The 21,450-nt window shown below is 38.0% G+C and overlaps 2 protein-coding genes across 3 annotated transcripts in view; one reads left to right on the top strand and one right to left on the bottom strand.

Annotated features, from left to right (window-relative positions):
• The window catches only part of LOC134212579 (dual specificity calcium/calmodulin-dependent 3',5'-cyclic nucleotide phosphodiesterase 1-like), a 705,268-nt gene that overhangs the window by 206,692 nt on the left and 477,126 nt on the right, over positions 1–21,450 (top strand). The window lies entirely within an intron of this gene.
• LOC134212583 (uncharacterized) overlaps positions 1–21,450 on the bottom strand; it is a 186,981-nt gene that overhangs the window by 70,280 nt on the left and 95,251 nt on the right. The window contains exon 2 of the mRNA XM_062690575.1: positions 3,121–3,630. Coding sequence (XP_062546559.1) covers positions 3,121–3,488 — 368 coding nt within the window. The 5' untranslated portion in view covers positions 3,489–3,630. The remainder of the gene's footprint in view (positions 1–3,120; positions 3,631–21,450) is intronic.

Here is a 21,450-nt window from a genome sequence, read left to right as displayed (position 1 = left end):
TGTTGATGGGGACATGAAAATACCGGTGGTTTTAATCATATTTTTTGCAGGAGAAGAACTATGATTTAATATTAGGAATGACTACAAATGTCTTAAAAATTGTATTACTTTAGGACGAACCATCCAAAAGTCGACCAGCGTACCTGTTTTCCAACTTATCTTGGAAGGCCGCTTGGTGCTACGCAGTCATATTGATTTATGACTTTAAAAATATCTTCATCACTGCTGAAAAAGGTTTGAAACAAACAAAAGCTGCCTCGGATGAACTTCTTCCACCGACCATTTACGGACGTTCCGGATTATAAGGGAGGCCGTCAATACCTACGGTTGTATTGATGAGAACTTTGTGAATATCTCCAAAATCATGCATCAGAAATGGTTTAGAAAAATTGCGCTGCTCTGGACGAACTTCACAAATGACCATTTTGCGGACGTTCGGGAACTTTCAGGAAGGCTGCATGGTGGCCACCTGCATTCATAGCATTAACCAGTATGTTTAGCTCAAGCATCCCATCAGAAATGGTTTGAAAAAAATGCGCTGCTCTCAGTGAACTTTCCAGTTGACCATTTTACCGGACGTTCCGGATTATAGGAGGCCCGTCTGGTTAAGCAGATTCAAGAACTATTGGAATATCCCAAAATCATCATCAGTGAAATGAGCAGAAAAAATTGCGTTTATACTCGGACGAACCCTTTCCCAAATATGTATTTTACGAAAGTTCAGGAACATTTTTGTAGGGCTTGTCGCCGGTCGGTCACCCTACGGTCATGGTTACGTGAGTGAGGACACGAATTACCTTAATTGGTTATTATCAAGTATATGAAAAAATCGCGTTACCTTTAGTTAATGAAATAAATAAATAGTTCATTACTGGTGCTTTTGATTGCACCTGAGCCAATTTAAGAACAAACTGTTGCAGGCATATATCGGAATCGCTCTTATTAAAAGTTATCTCATTTTTTACTCAATGTATTGTTCTTTTCGGCGGTGCGAGTCCGGAAGGTTAACATCCATTCAACATATTGTTTTTGGCTAATAACCACCCACCACAAACTGTTGAAATTATAGGAGGAGTGCTGTTATTAGGACCCCGATAGCGTATATTGGACCCTGAACGGCCAAAAGTTAACGCTGGAATCAACGATTTCCCGTACAAATTTCAATTGGATAAAGTTACTTCTCTCATATCCTTGGTAGTTGTGGTTCCATGCAATTATTTTGGCTTGGGATACTCAAATTAAGTTAAATTAACTAATTTAGTAAAGTAAGTAAGCCGTTAGGAGGCTCCCATTACTAGCATGTAAGAGGAGGTCCGAGTTAATAGGCAAATAACAGGAACATGTCGAAATGGAACATGTAAACTCAAATGGGGGAGAGGCATAATACCTATGTACCTATATAAGCTTAAAACTCTATGTTGCGTTTTATGGTCCCAGGTGGCAATACATAGGGCAATCTGGCTACATTATTTTTAAAATTGCTTATTCCATTACTAGAACTCACTCCCCACATTTTCGTGATTACAATTTATCTTTGCAATTCAATGATTGACTGGAACTAACTGCTATATGCGATTTGTATCATGAATGCATATATTTTAGTCATAACCCCGCATTGACGTATTGAACAGATTTTTTGCCTCTAATAATATACTGTGGATGACATGGGAAAATGCTAAGCTCAGTAGATAACGGTCAAATGATGATTAGTATGCACCTGCCACGCTCCGTTTGTAAATGTCATTTTGAGAACAATCGGAAAATTTCGCCAGTTTAAATATTTTTTGTGATAAGATATGAACGACCATGACAGCATGTTAAATTCTTACGAAAGAGAATGATATGCAAGAAGTTTTTATGCTACGTCAATGCCGGATATAAATAACCTCGAATCGTGGACTTAATTTTAAAAAGACTCAATCCACACCAATGGCGGATGGATTTTTGTTGACGTGGGCAACGATGATTTAATATAATTTAGTATGATATTCAATAGGTGATAGTCTCCCAGTACCGCAAGACTAAGCAATTTAACGCAAAACTCTACAACTTAAATAATTGTGTTGCCAGGAAAACCGACAATGTGAAGGTTGTACCATAAACCAAATTGCATAATAGAAAGACTGCTGTATAAAATTACTTATTGACTATTTTTTCTTGAAAATTAGGGTTACAATATTTGTTAATTTAAATTTGTTAATTTAATATAGTAGAGGGGTGATTCAACAACGACGTCCACTACTTTTGGAGATATTTAGACCCCTCCCCCCTCTGTCACACTTTTTTTCTATACCGAGTGTATGCACTATCACAAAATCTTGTACACCCTCCCTCTCAAACCTTAGACGTCATTGTTGAATGGCCCCAGAGAGTATTTTTGACACTGTATTTTAATCGCTGTCAGTTTTTCGAAAATTGAAAAAAAAATACAGCGTCGCAAATTGATTTTGCGCAGCCACCTGGAAAATGCTAAAATCTCTCGTCGGAACATCTTCAATTAAACGTTACAACGAAACTCTGAGCATCTAACGGAAAGATGATCAGGTGATCAGGATCACAAAAGCGGAACCCCAATACTCCGTCAAGGATGTGGCCAAAAAGTTGAATCTGTCCAACTCTTTCGGTCAGAGAGCCAAGGACTGCATACGTACAAAGTGCAGAATGCTCCAAATCGCGACGAAGGAAAAGTAGGTCCCGCGAAATGCAAGAGGTCTGGTAACATATACGCTTACATAAACATCAAAAATTTATTTTCTCTGCTTTCTCTTACTTTCAGTACTCTTCTTATAAACGAAAAGTAAAACGACGCCTAAAATATTTGTAAGCGCATTGACCCAAACAACAATAACACCTACTTTTAATCTAGCGCTAGTGATGCCGGCCTTTCGAAGTTACGCCAATCAGATTCATATACTTACATACACAGAACAAATTACACTTAAGAGATAGAAAGGGTAAAACAGCAGAGTAGATAAAACGTACGGTTTTTTGCTTAAGCAATTAAAACTATATGTAGAGAGTAAGCTTAGAATAAGGTAAAAACATAAATGGCAAGTTGTACAGCGCATTCTACACGTTAACATGTCATACATAAGCATGCCTCTGACGATTATATCTCACCTCGGCCCAAACTCCGTGTTGTCTCCAACCGAACGCAGCAGTCGTACCATTTCTGGGATCACCGTTTGGTACATGATAGTTTCCGTTCCGAAGATCTCCCCTCCTTTGAGGAGGTCCTTCTTGATGCCTTCCTGCGCGGGAATCGTTTTGATAATCAACGATATTTCGCGACTCTCACCGCGGCTGTTGTAAGTGACTTTGGCGCGGAAAATGACACTCGCGAAATGGTCTCCCGGTTTAGTACCGGGGATGAGTTTGCTCTCGCTCACTGATAGATCGGAATCGTTTTCCGATTGTTTGAGCACTTTCTCAAAAAATGCATCATCCATCCATTGGGGAGCATGCATTTCATCCTTGTTGAAAGCCATGATTTGTTCTGCTGGTCAATGTTGTGCGCAAAGAGCCGGGAATGTCGGACACGTAGAATGGAAATGGAATGTCTAGAACTGACCACGCGGCTATCTCATGCGTCTATAATGAACGAACGCTGTCGTTTAACTAAATTATTTGCTGCTAACAGAGTGGTGCGATGCTGATGATTTTCCAAAACAGCTTAATTACTTGATTCTGCTTAGGTGTGCTTTTGCCAGTTGATGTTAATAAAGCTACTGATTCTGAATGCCGAATAAAATAGGTTGACTGTCCCAGAAATGATTTAAATGAAATTTAATTTCTATGGAATTCGTAAATTTCGTTGATTGGCGCCCAAGCATTTTTTAATCGGGATGGGCGGGTGTGTCTTATCAGATACATATGGCACACTTTTTTTTTTATCAAATATTCGAACTGACCTTGATGTCATAGTTGACGTTGCAATGACCATTGCAATTTCCGATTTGATTGGGATGAATTATGAATTACGGACAAACATCATACATTTAACACTTAAATGAGTTTTAAAGCGTATCGATATGACAGCTGTTGAATTAACTGAAATTTATTGAAATTTTGAATGGTTGATACGTCAACTATGAAATCATGGGCAGCGCAGCAAATTATGGATTCTAATTTGATCCATATTATTGAAGCGATACTAAAAATTGCACTATAACTAATATTTAAAAACCATTATGTAGCCTGTGGTAGTGTTAGTATTGCTGCAGTTCCATATATCAAAGCTTCATAGCAAACGAAACTAAAAAAAACTGATTAATTCGGCTAGCGGTGCCTTTCTTGAGCAAAATATGAGGTAAAATGTATAGAAGAGCGCCATTAAACTCAATTCAAGAATCCCTGTCAAAAAAATAGTGTTGCGATGAAATCTTATGAAGAAAACACAAACATCTATGAGTATCACACTTAAAATAAATCGCCGAATTCGGTAAAATTTCACCGAAATCTCAACAGCAGAACTGTTCGGTAAATAATTTGACTGATTTTCAATGATTTTGACAGTTGATCAATGGAAAAAAACTACAAAAAATCTGTAAAATAAATACCGAACAGTTCTGCTGTTATGATTTCGGTAAAATCTACCGAATACTGTGAAATGAGTTAAGTGAGTTAAATGAGTTAACTAGATGCTGATGTCATATTAGAAATTTGGAGACAGTACTCGTCGATAGAAAATCCTTCCGCACGCGAAGGCATATGAGCAAGTCAAACCACCTTCCTTTTGCCAGTGGAGATATAGGGTAAGACGATATAATGCGCCCCACCTGGCCAAAACGCCCCCTTTGATTTCTAGAAAACTATAACTAATTGAGGGTCAAAATCAGTTAATACCTATAAGTATCTGTAAACCCATCATACTATGTGAATGTGGAAGTATTTTTGTATTACACAATGAAAATAATAGCAAAATACAAAAAGTTACAGTTTTGTTGTAACTTTTCATGTTTGTTAGCTCAACATTCTGGAGCGACTCTGGCATACTGTGCACAAAACTTGCACTGGAACTCTCAGTTGGGCAACCAAATAACTTTTCTCAGTGGTTTGTATGATGTAAAATTACTTCCATCTTCAAAAATGTAACGATTTTCGAAAACATGTTTCACTGGCCAAAACGCCCCAGTGTAGGCAGGACGATATGCCCTTACCAACTGGACACAAGCGCAGCGAGCCTGCAGCAGTTGCTTCCAAATTGTATGGAAAATATTTAAATGTAAATCACACCTGCTTAAATGGACCTATGTTGGTTTTTTAATGTCAAGGGCATAAGGATTTGTAACCTTTTTATTATGGGATTAATAAAATACTAATGAAGGGCTATGAAACGTCTTTGGCTAAGGTGGGGCGTATTGCCCAGGCACTTGTTGAAATCCATTTTTTCGCGACTTTTCAAAAAAGCTTTATTACGTGTTATCTGTAATATTTTTATATGACTACTCACGGGCAATGCATTTGCAACTTCCTTGACTACCAAATAACGCAAAGTTTGCATAAATTGCGTTGAAAAGTTAAAAGTTATCAAGGAGTTGCCTTAGGGGGGGCATATTATACCATCTTACCCTATCAGCTTCCACACTGATATTCTTCCCTCCCCCTTCATACGGGAGCTTGGCAGAAGGAAGGTCGTGTGATATGTGCCATCACAAATATTGCCCTCCGCTCGCTTTCAAATCGACTTCTATAAAAATATTCTTCATGCCTGCTGTATCCTAACGGAACTATCAATTCTATACTTTCGCCTCTAATTCTATCATGAACATGTACGTCTAAGTGTGGAAGATGATATTAGCATTTCCATATCATTGTAAATCGTAGAAGTAACACACACAAAATCATTAATTTAGTGTACATTAATAAAGTTAAAAAAAAATTAATGTACGTGTTGGGGATGCTTGAAAGGGACTGATTGGTTCTGATATTTTACTGGGTTTGAAAAGATTTTAAATTTTTAATCGTTCATAATTATTAATGACAACAAAATTGTGAAATTGGAAAAGATTTTCCGCGTTGAATGATATATAAATCATTATTATCCATCATAAGATAAACCCGCTATAAACGTTCAATAACTTGCATAATTTCGTAACGATCCCCAATTTTAGAGTTGTCCAACGTGCAACTTGGGCAATCTAAAGGGTCTACTGAATCTATACATTCTGGAGAATCAACAATAGCTGAGTTAATTTGTTAGACTCTGGATAATGCAGATATCTTAGAAGTTATTATTTATTTGATCAGATTAAGGCCGAAGTGGCCTGTGCGGTATATAAGAGTCTTCTCCATTCGGCTCGGTCCATGGCTACACGTCGCCAACCACGCAGTCTACGGAGGGTCCGCAAGTCATCTTCCACCTGACCGATCCACCTTGCCCGCTCACCTCGCCTTCTTGTGCCCGTCAGATCGTTGTCGAGAACCATTTTCACCGGGTTACTATCCGACATTATGGCTACGTGCCCGGCCCATCGCAGTCGTCCGATTTTCGCGGTGTGAACGATGGTTGGTTCTCCCAACAGCTGATGCAACTCATGGTTCATTCGCCTGCTCCACGTACCGTCCGCCATTTGCACCCCACCATAGATGGTACGCAACACTTTCCTTTCGAAAACTCCCAGTGCGCGTTGGTCCTCCACGAGCATCGTCCAAGTCTCGTGTCCGTAGAGAACTACCGGTCTAATAAGCGTTTTGTAGATAGTCAGTTTGGTACGGCGGCGAACTCTATTCGATTGGAGCTTCTTGCGGAGTCCAAAGTACGTACGATTTCCAGCCACTATGCGTCTCCGAATTTCTCTGCTGGTATCATTTTCGGCAGTCACCAGTGAGCCCAAGTACACAAATTCTCCTACCACCTCGATTTCGTCACCACCGATGCAAACTCGCGGTGGGTGGCTCACATTGTCTTCTCTGGAACCTCTTCCTATAATGTACTTTGCCTTCGACGTGTTAATGACTAGTCCGATCCGCTTGACTTCCCTCTTCAGTCTGATGTAGGCTTCCTCCATCTTCTCAAAGTTACGTGCCATAATATCTATGTCGTCGGCGAAGCCAAATAGCTGGACGGACTTATTGAAAATTGTACCACTCGTGTTAATCCCTGCTCTTCGTATTACCCCTTCCAAAGCGATGTTGAATAGCAGACACGAAAGACCATCACCTTGCCGTAACCCTCTGCGCGTTTCGAAGGAACTCGAGAATGCCCCTGAAACTCGAACTACGCACATCACCCGATCCATCGTCGCTTTGATCAGCCGTGTCAGTTTATCCGGAAATCCGTGTTCGTGCATTAGCTGCCATAGCTGGTTTCGATCGATTGTATTATATGCGGCTTTGAAGTCGATAAATAGATGATGTGTGGGCACGTTGTATTCGCGACATTTCTGCAGTACTTGGCGAATGGCGAACACCTGGTCTGTGGTGGAGCGTTCGCCCATAAAACCCGCCTGGAAACTTCCTTGCAATTGGTGCTAGTCGACGGCATAAAATTTGGGAGAGTACCTTGTAGGCGGCGTTCAGCAATGTGATTGCGCGGTAGTTGCTACAATCCAGCTTAACGCCCTTTTTGTAGATAGGACACACGACACCTTCCATCCATTCCTGCGGCAAAACTTCCTCCTCCCAAACCTTGGTAATGACCCAGGGCAGCGGTCTAGCCAGTGCCTCACCACCGTGTTTAAATAGCTCTCCTGGTAGTTGGTCAACCCCAGGGGCTTCCCAAGCAGCACACTTGCTATAAACGAGTTATTGTGACCTGTGTACAACCAAATCCAGTCATATATAAGTTGCTGCAACCAAATTGGTCTAAACTGTGCTACTCGGGTTTGTTGTTTTTCAGCCGGCCAATCTCCTCCTGGATTTCCTGGAGATCCGGAGCCGGTAGAATTATGTCCTGCGCGCGTTCTCCAAGGTCCATCACCATACCACCATCTCCGTCTGCCACATCGCCATTCAGGTGTTCTTCGTAGTGCTGCCGTCACCTTTGGATCACCTCACGCTCGTTCGTAAGAGGTTCCCGTTTATGTCCTTACACATATCAGGCTGTGGCACGTGGCCCTTACGTGAACGGTTCAACTTCTCATAGAACTTTCGTGTGTTATTAGCGCGGTACAGATGCTCCGTCTCTTCACGGTCTCGATCTTCCTGCTGGCGCTTTTTCCTCCGGAAAATCGAGTTTTGTCTGTTCCGCGCCCGTTTATATCGTGCCTCGTTTGCCCTCGTGCGGTGTTGCAGCAATTTCGCCCATGCTGCATTCTTCTCTTCCACTAACTGCTCACATTCGCCGTCATACCAGTCGTTTCCCTGATCCGGGGGCACCGTGTCAAGTGCAGCGGTTGCGGTGCTACCAATGGCGGATCGAATATCTCTCCAGCCATCTTCAAGAGACGCTGCGCATAGCTGCTCTTCCGTTGGGAGTGCCATTTCCAGTTGCTGCGCGTATTCTTGGGCTAGTCTACCGTCTTGTAGCCGACCAATGTTACGCCGCGGCGTCCGACTTCGACGCGTGTTGTACACCGTCGAGAGTTTTGAGCGTAGGCATACTGCAACGAGGTAGTGGTCGGATTCAATATTCGCACTGCGGTAAGTGCGGACGTTCTTGATGTCGGAGAAGAATTTACCGTCGATTAGAACGTGGTCGATTTGGTTTTCCGTTTCTTTGTTAGGTGATCTTCATGTGGCCTTGTGGATATTTTAGCGGGGAAAGAAGGTGCTTCGGACTACCATTAGAAGTATAAAGCATATAAATACCCTGGAGGGTCTAAGGGTCTAAACAATGTGGGATTGTTACGGAATCAAAAATAATAGTAGGTATTCTGGGCAGTTTAGGTCATGACATAGATCTAAATCGCACGGCCACGAGGTCTAGATTGTGAAATATTTCTTATTTCAAAATATTTGCAAAATATTTCTTATTTCAAAATATTTGCAAAATCCAATGATTTAGGGTATTTGTTCCTATGAAATAAGTGTAGTTAGCATCATACTGGTTGATAGGAGAAAATGTTTTTTGAAAAGATTTGATAAGCTTTTAAAATATCTAAAAAAAACATAATGTATTCCGGATTGGCCTATGAAAACTATGGTCACTTTATCTTTGCAATTCACCGAGAAAAATAAATAATCAATTCTGCTGTTCGTTATTCTAATGCATCTATATTTTCTTCTATTTCAGGTAAGATTGTCAACCATGAAGGATTTCATTAAGATAACAAAACGCCTTTTTATGGATTATATCAAAACATACACTGTTAGAAATATGAGGTTTGCCTTCAGGTTATGAGGTTCATCTAAAAAAATCTTCAAAAAAATTTCAAAGGTATGTGTATATATGTTCAATATTAATACCCCCCCCCCCGCCGACAATGGTGTTATGGAAGAAAGCTGTCCGACCATTCTTAGTGTCCACGAAGCTAAACACTTCTCTCTTCAAGAGCAGTTTTCTTAATATTTCTGTTGCGATTCACATTTTTACCTTCACAGTACCAAACATATTTAAAAAAACACACATTTACGTAGCTTAGCTTTATAGTTATTTGGACTAGACTCTTTTCTCACTGTACATACGCTGAAGTTCCTTTAATTCAAGACCAATAACGATGCCGGATAAGGGGAAGAACATTAGTTCGACTCTTATTGCCACAGAAGATCGAGGAATCCTCTGCGTCTCCATGAGCGTACTTGAAAGGAATAGTATGTTAGTTGGGAAGGAACTCTATTGGAACTCGCCTCGAAACGGAACGACAAAAACGGAACGTGTATCCAACGTTTTAACTATTTCGCGACGACTACAACACGAATCGTAGTGACTTGCTCGATGGCTACTGCAAACTTACCCCCTAACATGAAAATCTGTACAAAACATTTATTTTCAAAAATTCAAGAACAATTATCTTTAGCTCTTTTTACGTTGGACATAACAAATGCAACTTCGGGCAGGCTTGGTAATCATATGGGTTCAATCCCAGGTCCGTTCCATTCTCCTACTTTGTATCTTTCTCTTTATTTCTCATGTTCTAGCAATCGCTAGAACTGGAAATGGACTTCCATACCGTTACCATTACTATTCCTATACCTTCAATTTGAGTATCCTGTAATCTACTAGAATTGGAAATTAACTTATAGAGATCGTTTCCTACATTCAATTAAAAATTCCATCAGTTACCTTCTCCTATCTATCACATTGGCAGCTCGTTAACCAAGACGGACCTCTGCCTCTCGGAACCTAACTAAAAAATTCCAACAAATTCCGCATGAACTCGTGGCAAGTGCAGAGGTATATTCGGCTTGCAGTGGGCGAGTGATTGCATCATCATTTCCTCCCCCTTCCCTACATTGACTTGCATTCTGACGTGTCAGGCGCCAGTATGACCTAACAAATGAGATCACCAGTACTTGTACATTGAAGATGTGTGCTAGTCCCAATCTAACATCTGTTGGCTCCCTGTGCAAGAACAGCTGATCTGGTCATAATGGAGTAGCAACTACGAGCAGTCAATCAAGCTCAAGCTGGACATAACAAATGCAACTTCATGGTTTATTTGTTTATTCGTAAAGTTTCAAAAATCAAAACTTCCAAATTGTCATTTAACATCGATATTATTAACGCATTTGCTCAAAAGTACACGCAACGCCCCTCATAGGAAACGACACAACGCGCTTTTTGTTGCCCGTATACTCGATAATGATGGGGAGATAACATTGCAGTGTTTCCTAGGTTGCGGTTGTTCCCTTCAAAAGTGAAACACCGTGTGGAATGCGCTATTGAAAACATTACAATAGCCGCGCTGTTTACGCGGTACAATATTATATTTCAGTTCGGCCGTAAATCGTTGAAGATTTATTTGAAATGTCGCGATTCAGTAAGTATTGTTTAAAAATTAGCTATATATTAGGGAAATCGTTCTCAATAGTCTTGGACTTGTAAATTGATTGAGAGTCATTGCAGATTTTTAAAAAGGATTGCTTAAAAATATATTTGTGACGAGCAGATGTCGACAAAATCGTGATTTTGTGCAAAATTCCTTCCTAAGGAAAGAGAAGTGGAAACCATGTTCCACTACCTTAAGATAGGGAACTATGATAGGTAGGTTTTTAAAAAATCGATCTTTCCAATTGGTTTTGTAGGATACAGAAGCAATTTAATTTATTTGTTTAAAATTGAACACTGTTTTAGTGGGGTTGTGCCAATTAGTCATTAAATATCGTACCGGTTTCTGATTTGTTAAACAGCCAACGTAAGCGATGTTTCATGAGGGTATTTTGCTATTATATTCTAGGGCACGGTATACAAAAAAAACAAGGTAGGCTCCTTAGAAAAATGACACTTCAAAACACATTTTATCGCCACATTTCGGAGTACAAAAGTAGGCATGCTGAAGTAGGGCATCGTCTCGGTTCAGCTTGTGCGAAGGTAGTAGTGACGTTTACATACGTGCTGAGCCTGCCTTGTTTTTTGAATGCCGTTGCTAGTGTCGTTCTCCTGGCATCAGTCGTAGAAGCCTGTGATATCGCTGAAGGATAAGAACAAAATACATCTGGTTTTTCAATGAGTTTGAGTATTTAGAAATGGTAAGCAGTCTTGTACATTGATTAATAAAAGTTCAACATCATTGAAAGCGACGAAATATCTCGTGTGCAGAGAACGCAAGGAAATGTTTGAAGGTACGGTACTGTCGAATGATCGCCAATCATGGGGGAGGCATTTTGAACATCTTCTAATTGTTCCATTCGAAACAAACATTTGAAGTTTCATCTGTATCCCACAAAATTACTTGGAAGGATAATTTATAAACCTTATTATCAAAAATCCCTCTCTAGGCGTGGTGGAACATGGTTTCTTCCCTCTCTGCCTACTTCCCTACAATCTTCCTTGTTAAACGAAATTTGGTACGATATTATTTGTTCGAGAATCGAACCCGCCATCTCTGGATTGGCAATCCTACGCCTTTGCTCGTAAGGCTACTGGAGACCCCTCCAGTTGGTCTTACGAGGATGTGTCATCTATTTCCGATTGATTAACTCTATAAGCAATTAATCTTGCTTTTTATGATCAATTTGAATGAATGAACATTTTCATACTAGAGACTATGTTTTCTATAATAGCATGTTGCAAAAGTCATACAAAATTATCTTTGCAATTACTCTTGTGTGGTGTTTGGTATTAATTAATACGCCCATCAACCATAGATCACTGATCGTTTTGAAATACTTGTAAACATATCTTATCTTCGAACCCACAACAAGCAATTAAATAAATTAAAACTTCCATTCAACACTCAACTGTTTCGTGTTCTCCTCCCGGCAGCCTTCTTCTGCTTAACATTTACATATGTCATATGCAACTCGTATCTGGGGTACGCATAAATTTAATTTATCTCATCGTATGCATAAATGCGCGTAATTTGAACGCACGCAATGCGCGGCATATCTTTTTGCACACCGTCACCACGAACGAGCAGCTTGATGCCAAATGGAAGCTGTTCATGGCTTCCTCCAATAAATGAATTAATCGAAAAAAAATATTGAATTGACTGCTAGCCCCAATGTATGTAGTTGTTGGTTAGGGTTCCTAATGGCTTTCGGATCAGCTGCCTACACAATCTTTTAAGAACCAACAATAATTCGTTTATTAGGTGATAAACTTAAAGTCACGTTAACAAAGAGAAACAAAACAATTTGTTTCAATTTCGTTTGTTTCTTTACCACCGTACTCCAATTTTTGTTCTGTTTCAAAGGTGATCGAAAGAGTAGAAAAATGATGATTATCGTTTGCTTTTGTGATTATACAAGAAAAAAATTTATTTCAATTTAACATTCATGTCATGGATTTTTTTTCTTTTAAAATTTGGTTTCAGGAAATACTAAAATAACCCTAATATATTCAATCTGTATCCGACCTCAAATTGCAGCTGACAAACCCTAGTGCTTATGCGGCTCCATCAAAAGCACTATTTACGAAGCTCTACAACCGGTAGCAGCTCTCAAATTATGCTGATTTTTTTTTCGAAAATGTACGCGCAACATGGTATGGGTTTCTTTAATTAAGACAAATTGGTTTTTGAATGCATTCAAATAATGCATCCTCCCAGAACCTGTTTCGGATTATGCATGCGGGATTCTCTTGTATAATTCTGCCATCAAGGGTGGTGTTCCGTATTACCTGCGTTTTTTCCACGGCTGATCACGCTTGTACCGTGTGGCAGATCAGTTTGAAAGGGGTATGTATCGAAATTTAACGTTTTCATTTTATATCTATGTTTATTTTGGTTTGGCCCTGCTAGTGTTTCCGTTGGGAGGCGTTCCGAACAATCCGACAAAATCGAAAGTAATCTATATTAAAACATGCATTTTTTCTATCATCACATGCCAATGCGATGTTTTATTTCAACTGAACACAATTAAATTGTTCGTATCAAACAGTACAATCACCACGCCACTCTTGTGAACAATCTTGGCGCCAGCCCAACATGGTTCCGGATATTCGCCAACCAACCGTCAAAATACTACTCTACTACCAAACGGGTGCTGAGCTGATTGCCATGACGTGAACCATTAATCATGCAGCACCCAAAATGTAAACTATCTTGGCTAATTAATCTCGCCACTTTGACTGGTGCATGTTAGTTGGCCAATCGTCACATAACACCGCGCTCCAATGGGTCTAATTTGGCAAAATGCCAAACGCTTGTTAACACGTGGAAAAATACGTCTCCTAGTGGGAAACACATGGAATAAATACGAAGAAGATCGTTCGGCAGATAGCCTTCTGCGAACGCACGCATCATATGACTTCATAAAGGCGTATCTAATCGCCATCTACGAATGAAACGAAATGTGACTGGGCCCAGGTACGGAATGGTGAAGTTCGGCGGCATGGTGAAGTGATTGTGGTGCCAGTTCATGTTACCGAATTAGGCTATGTGCATGATGTGATCAAAAAAAAAAGTACACACTTAATGACGACGGGTCTCCAGCAGCTTGCTGGTTAGCAGGGTTGAATCTCATTGACAATTTGGTTACATTCAATGGATTTTGTTCATCTAATAGGATCATCGACCATATGGAGATTAGAAAGTATTCAGGTCTTTTTCGAGTGCTTTTAAATGTTAATCGTGAAGTCAGAAATAAGAAGTGAGAAGCGAGAAGGGAGCATAAAGAAGTGAGAAAACAATCGTGAGAAATCAAAAGATGTGATGAATAAGATGTAAGAAACGAAAAGCAAAAAGTTAAATTTGGGATTTTAGACATGGGACATGGGAGAAATGAGACGGTAAAAATAAAATCTGTAATGTAATCGCTCGGATATTGATCTCTGCTTCCCCTTGCAAGCATCCTAGCAAAAGCAAAGTACGAAGTCACTGTTGCTCCGGAAGACCCCGTGGGAGGCGAACGAGTCCTGTCTGGTATTATCTGGACGTTTTGTTCTTCCCCGATGGTGGACGAGGGATTCAGGCCACTACTAAAGAAATTCCCTAAAGTATTCACCAAAAAATCCTGATGGAATTTCCGAAGGGGTTTCCAGAGGATGTTCCGAAGCAATTTTTAGTGGAAATTTTAAAGGATATCAGCCAATCAGGCCGAACGTCATTAGGTCGACCGAGAGGCAAAAGAAGGAAATCAAGAGTGAGAAGTCGGTTATTCCTTCTCCCGGTTTTTGCTTTTTTTACTTTATTTATTTTTATTTCTTCCTCTTTCTTACTTATTTATTATCTTTCTTCTTTTCTCCTTCTTGCTTTTTACATCATCCTATTTTAATTTTTACATCATTTTCCCTCTTGTTTCTTAATTTTGCATTTTGGTTTTATTCCTCCTCCTTAATCTTAATTTTTATACTTCTTTCTTCTTCCTTCTAAATTTATATTTTTTCCTTCATCGGTATTCTGTACGATTTCTTAGCTTCTTTTTTCTTTCACTTTTCATCCTTTATCCTTTTGTCATCTTCTTCCTTCATCTCTTTTCATTTTTTCTTCTTCTTTCTTCATTCTCCCTTCGTCTTTCTGCCTTCTTCCTTCTCATTTCTTCCTTACTTATTCTTCCTCCTTCCTTCATCTTGCTTATTCCTTCTTCCTTATTCCATTCTCCTTATTTCTTTATTCTTAATCTTTCTTCTTGCTTCCTTCATCCCTGTTCCGGCTTCCTTCTTTTTGCCTTTCTCGTATACTAGGTATACGTAAAGGCTATATAATCGCTCAAAAACATACTTTTTATAGAAGGCCCGGAGACCCATAGTGTTATATACCAATCGACTCAGCTCAACGAGTTGAGGTGATGTTTGTGTGTGTGTGCGCATGTGTGCAGTACAAAAAGTCTAGCTCATTTTTTTGTACTTGCCCTTAGCCGATTTACTTGCAACTTGCATTCGACGGAGAATCCTGTCCCATTGTTTCCTATTGAAAATTGTCACTATCGGACTATGGGCTTGGAAGTTATGGCCAAAATACTTTTTCTCATAAAAAAACGCGTGAAAAAGTCTAGCTCACTTTTTCTACACTTACCCTCAACCGATTTCTTCGCAATAGATTGCATATGACGCAAAATCCTGCCTCATTGTTTCCTATTGAAAATTTGCCGAATCGGATTATGGGCTTGGAAATTATAGCCAAAATATTTTTTCTCATCAAAAAGTGCGTAAAGAAGTCTAGCTAACTTTTTTTCACTTACCCTCAACCGATTTAATCCATAAGTGTTCCAATCAAGACCTACAAAATCCAGTTCAAATCCATTGGAAAATAAAGTATAACTCAATCTGATTTCAAATCTAAGCGAGAACTAATCAAAACCAATCTAAATATGATTCAAATCTATTTCAAATCGAATCCTAGAAAATCCATTCCATTCTAAATTAAATGTGAATTCATTCTTAATGTAATCCAACTAAAATACAATCCAAACCAAATCTTATCCAATCTAATGTAAATCTGAATAAAATCCAATACAAATTACCAAAATACAACCAAATTTGTTTTAAAGCCAATAGATTTATTTCAATCCAACAATTTATTTCATTCCGTATCTAATCCAATTTCAAATAATATTGCTTTTTGCATTGAAGCTTTTCGTTTCGTCGCTGAAAACAATGGCACTTGCCTTCAGCGAATGCTTCCCCGATAAATCATTTGTACAAGTTATTCTCTTATATGTACATAAATAAAACTGTCAAAACTTTCATTAGACAATACAAAATTTCAGCTAAAAGCTTTATTGTTTGACATCGGCGAACTTACACCACCAATCGACATAATTTGTCAAAAATCAGGGATACCAATTCAAGATTTATCCCCTTGGCACTGAGTGCTCGGCGTGGAGACCCAAAAGTGGGCATAAAATTTTGGGATTCATGCGCAATACAACTCCAACCAGAATCCAAATCCGAAACAAATCCACTCCAATTAAACCATATCCACATCCATTACAAATAATAATCAATTGAAATCCAATTAAAACGAATACTTCAAACCCTTGTTCAAATCCGATTTGATCCAAATCCAATTCCAACCTAAATAAAATTCCAATCAAATCTATCAATCCTTATCGTATTAAATCCAAATCCAAAACAATTTCAATCCAATCCTGTTATAATCCATTCCAAATAAAAACGATCTCTAATACAAATCTGAATTCAATCCAAATGCAATATGAAGCCAATTCAAAACCAATATAAAACCAATTATAACTAATCCAAGCCCTATACAAACTCAATCTAAATACAAAACAAATCAAATCCAAATCTTATTCAATTTCAATCCAATTCCAATCCCATTCATATTCAACCCATATAGAGTTAAATACAAATCCAAATCAAATTCAATCTGAATGCAATCTAACTCCAATTGGCAAATTAATCCCAATCTAAATCCAAATAACATTTTCAAACGAATAAATGCATCCCAAATAAAATCTAAATCCAATCCAAATCCAATAAATCAAATACAATTCCAAATCCTCATCCAAATTAAATTCAAAATCAACTTAAATTCAGTCAAAATGCAATTCTAACTCAATCCAATCTAAATCAAATCTAATCTCAATTTAATCCATATTCAATCTAATCCATGTCAAATTCACATCCAATCCAAATATAATCCAAATTCAATACAAATCTAATTCCACTCCACGTTCAACTCAAATCTAAATACATAAAAAAATCTCGTTCAATCAAATCTCAATCCAATTCAAATCCAATCCAGATTTAATTTCAATCAAATATGAATCCAATCTAATCTAAATTCATTCTAATCCAATTCAATTACATTCTTAATCTAATACAAATTCAATAACACTTCATGTTCCAATAATATAGAGTTGAATCCGAATCCAATCCAAATGCAATCGGACTCCAATTCAATCAAATCCAAATTCAATCTAAATCGACACCAAATCCAACTCAATATCAGATTAAATCCAATAAACTCAATTGCCCTTACATTCAATCCATTCAATCCATTTCTCATCAAAAGCGCAAAAAAGTCTAGCTCCCTTGTTGTGGACTTATCCTTAATCGAATCCTGCCACATTGTTTCCCTTTTTAAAATTGGCCGGATCGGACTATGAGCTTGGAAGTTATGGCCAAAATACTATTTTTTTAACACACGAGAAAGGCAAATCTAGGTGGCTAGGTGGATTAATCTGGGTTTTTCTATTCTTTCTTATTCCTTCTCCTTCCATTCCCGTCATTACTTCATCCGTTTTCCTTCTTGCTTCACTCATTTTTCTTCTAACTTTTCAATCCTACCTTCTCACTTCCCACTTCTCAGTTTTCACTTCCCACTCCTTATTTCTCACTTCTCATTTCCAACTTTTCACTTCTTATTTCTCACATCTCATTTCTTTATTCCCACTTTCACTCATCACTTCTCACTCCTCACTTTTTACTTCACACTAGTCACATCAGGGGCTCTCCTTAGCCGTGTGGTAAGATGCGCGACTAAAAAGCAGAGATGCATCTGAACACGAGAACGCGTGTTCGTGTTCAAAACGTTCTGAACACTGCACACTGTTCAAGAGCACTGAGCTAACTTAACAACTTGTATCCTAGGAAAACAAATTCAAGCGACGGCATGCTACACACTTTTCGGCTAGTAACGGAACACATGGGCATCTAACGGATTGAAATCAAGCATGCTCGTATGTTTTTGCATAGTTCCAAATCTAATGTATATTAGTTACGATGATAGTTTTGCTTGCGTACCAACCCAGTGCACACTGAACTGTGTTCAGAGTTCAAAACTAAGAACACCAAGGCACGCTATTGGCTCATGTTCTGTTCAGGACGCATTTCCGGTGCCGGTATAGACAATTTTCGGATTGGAAATTGTCTCGACTCGACTTCCCTGGGCATAAAAGTATCATTGTGTTAGCCTCATGATTAGACCTCTTCATGTTTTCAAAAAGTATGAAAAATTCAACCGATCAGCCCAGAATCACAATTCTTATGCTAAAATAAGTCTCCTGTCAAATTTTCAGCTAATTCGGATAAAATTTCGAGGTGGCTCAAGTCGATTTAGTGTTTTTGGGCTATTTTCAATTATGTAAAAAATCTAACAAGAGATATAAACGTTGAAAACTATCGCAACAACCTCTATACGGAAGCTTTGGGTGTGCTCTACAAGTCTTGTGAACATTGCGATTCGTTCCGTTCACGTTTTGTCCATGTTAAAGTGATTTTCAAGCTTTTAAGTGCATAAAAATACTGTTTCCTCCAAAAGTCGTTGTATTACAAAATTCTTAAATTTATGACAAATGATTGCTAATTTATTATATTATTATTCCTCTTTTTTCTCTGGAAATTTGAGTAATATAATTGTCACTGTGCGATTTATCGTTAAATTCTTAAAAATCAGAAGCTGAACATTTGTCATAAATTTGCACGTTAGGATTTCTTCAAACAAGTTGTTCAAACAAAGAAGCTTCGATTTCACTTGTTACTACGATGCACTCAATGTTAAAAGCATGCAGACATATGGTGAAATTAACAAAATTTGGAAGTCGTTTGTTGTAAGCATTAAATATCATATGATTTGATTTTTGTTTTGTTCGAACAACTTGTTTGAAGAAATCCTAATGTGCAAATTTATGACAAATGTTCAGCTTCTGATTTTTAAGAATTTGACGATAAATCGCACAGTGACAATTATACTACTCAAATTTCCAGGGAAAAAAGAGAAATAATAATATAATTAATTAGCAATCATTTGTCATAAATTCAAGAATTTTGTAGATCAACGACTTTTGGGGGAAACAGTATTTTTATGCACTTAAAAGCTTGAAAATCACTTTAACATGGACAAAACGTGAACGGAACGAATCGCAATTTTCACAAGACTTGTAGAGCACACCCGAAGCTTCCGTATAGAGGTTGTTGCGATAATTTTCGACGTTTATATCTCTTGTTAGGTTTTTTTTCCAAAATTGAAAATAGCCCAAAAACACTAAATCGACTTGGGAAATTTTATCCGAATTAGCTGAAAATTTGACAGGAGACTTATTTTAGTATAAGAATTGTGATACTGGGCTGATCGGTTGAATTTTTGATACTTTTTGAAAACATGAAGAGGTCTACTCATGATATACGAATGCTAAAATGGTAACATGGCTTAGAAACCTCGTTAATAACTATGGAATTGCTTAATGAACACTAAGATGCAAAACGGCAATGTCCCAGCGGGGATGTAATGCCGATGAAGAAGAAGGAGAAGAAGAAGAAGAAAAAGAAGAAGTCATCTCTCACATCTTAATTCCCACCTATTATTGCGAGAAAATAGAAAAAATCGAACGAGGGTCCGACGGTCGACCGTCGGAAAGTTGTTCCGCAAACGTCAAATCACTAGATGCACGGAAAATAATGTTGGTTGATTTTTTCGGTGTGAATGTTGATTATTGAAATCAAAGAAAATATGTAACTTTAAACGAGTGTTACATGCCGCTATTTATTTTAAATAAGTTTTATGGTACTTTCAAAGCATTTCGGTAAGTATTTATACGATTTTGAAGCATTTTAGACTTCTCGAATATTCTTGATATCAAGGAATATCAACACTTTTCGCACAGTGCATGTCATTTGAAGTTTCCGACACTCAGTCTTCTTCTTCTTCTTTGCTCCGCAAAATTAGAAGTTTTCTCTGTTCTCGCAATACTACCAACCCCCGAACAACTTGACATTTAGCCTTAGTTTCGCGTACCCACTTGGAAATCGCAGATGGCGCTTCGAAACATAAACAATGGGACCATCCTACGCCACCGTCACACTTTTTCTCCATAGAAGTCATGTTTTTTGTTTCGTCATTTGTTGTCTCCAAATAACAGACAGGATCCTCATTTGAATAGGGCAGATTTTTAATTACGAAGTAAATATGTACAAGAAAATAAAATGAACAAAGAGGAAAACAGATAATGTTTCTTTTATTCGTTCGTTTACTTATTATGCTCAAGTGCATTAAACGCAACGGAGCCAAAACCATTGTTCATTGTTTTGGAATTTTGCAGTTTGATGCTCAAATAAGGATTAGATAATCAAGAGAACAGTAAAACTGACTGAAAAAATCGAAATTCCTCTATGACAAGGCAGTTTCATTTTAATTCACAAAATTACGCATAATATTTTTCATTTGGAACACACTTTTAATAAACACAATAAAATAATGTCTCGTCAAAATTTCTCGATTTATTTCGTTAATCAATTCTTTGGCTAATTTCAGGTGAACAGTTGAAGAATATTTGTAAAGATATGTATTCGACACGGAAGGACGATAATAGCCAAAAGATAAAACGTCGATTGTGAAACTCTCAATAACCTGCTCTATAATTTATTTTGCTTTGCTCAATAAAAAAATAGTTTTAGTGAAATTAATTATATGGCTTATTTAACAACTTTCGGTAAAAAGTGATAAAAATTTATTAACGAAAAAAATCATTACTTCAAAATTGAAAATTGTCACTTTGAGGAAGGAAAAGTTTTTTACCTACCACCCATTTTATTCCATTTTTTTCATTATGTATGTCCACACTGATCTATGTAATACTAATAGTTGAATTTGAGAAATGATATTTGATAAACTTGTGTACAGATACACAAATAAATTACATATGTTTCTTGGAAAATCGCGCTTCCGTTTTACTAGTAGTTTAATTTTGTTAATTTTGTGCTTTGAAAAATATTCACAGGGACTTATCCTGATTTGCTTGGCATGTATCAACTTGCTCTCAGCGAGGAATAATGTCCCACTAATTTTCTACTGGGCAGTTCTTAACCAATATACCAGGATACTTACAATCCTGATCTATTTAACAGAATTCGCCAATGCGTTCAGTATCCATTTTTAAAATTAATAGGGAGAATCTGTCTTTTGCGCTAGAATTCCGCTGGTGTTACTTTCTAAAGCTACATCTTCTACATCTTCCAACTTTCTTAATTTTGTCTTCATGATACCGCCGTCGGGGTGCCAAATGGTC

The sequence above is a fragment of the Armigeres subalbatus genome, chromosome 2, assembly GCF_024139115.2.
Source record: "Armigeres subalbatus isolate Guangzhou_Male chromosome 2, GZ_Asu_2, whole genome shotgun sequence".
In the NCBI taxonomy this organism is placed as follows: Eukaryota; Metazoa; Arthropoda; class Insecta; order Diptera; family Culicidae; genus Armigeres; species Armigeres subalbatus.
Note: the sequence above shows the minus strand (reverse complement) of the source record. Positions and strands in the feature narration are given on the sequence as shown.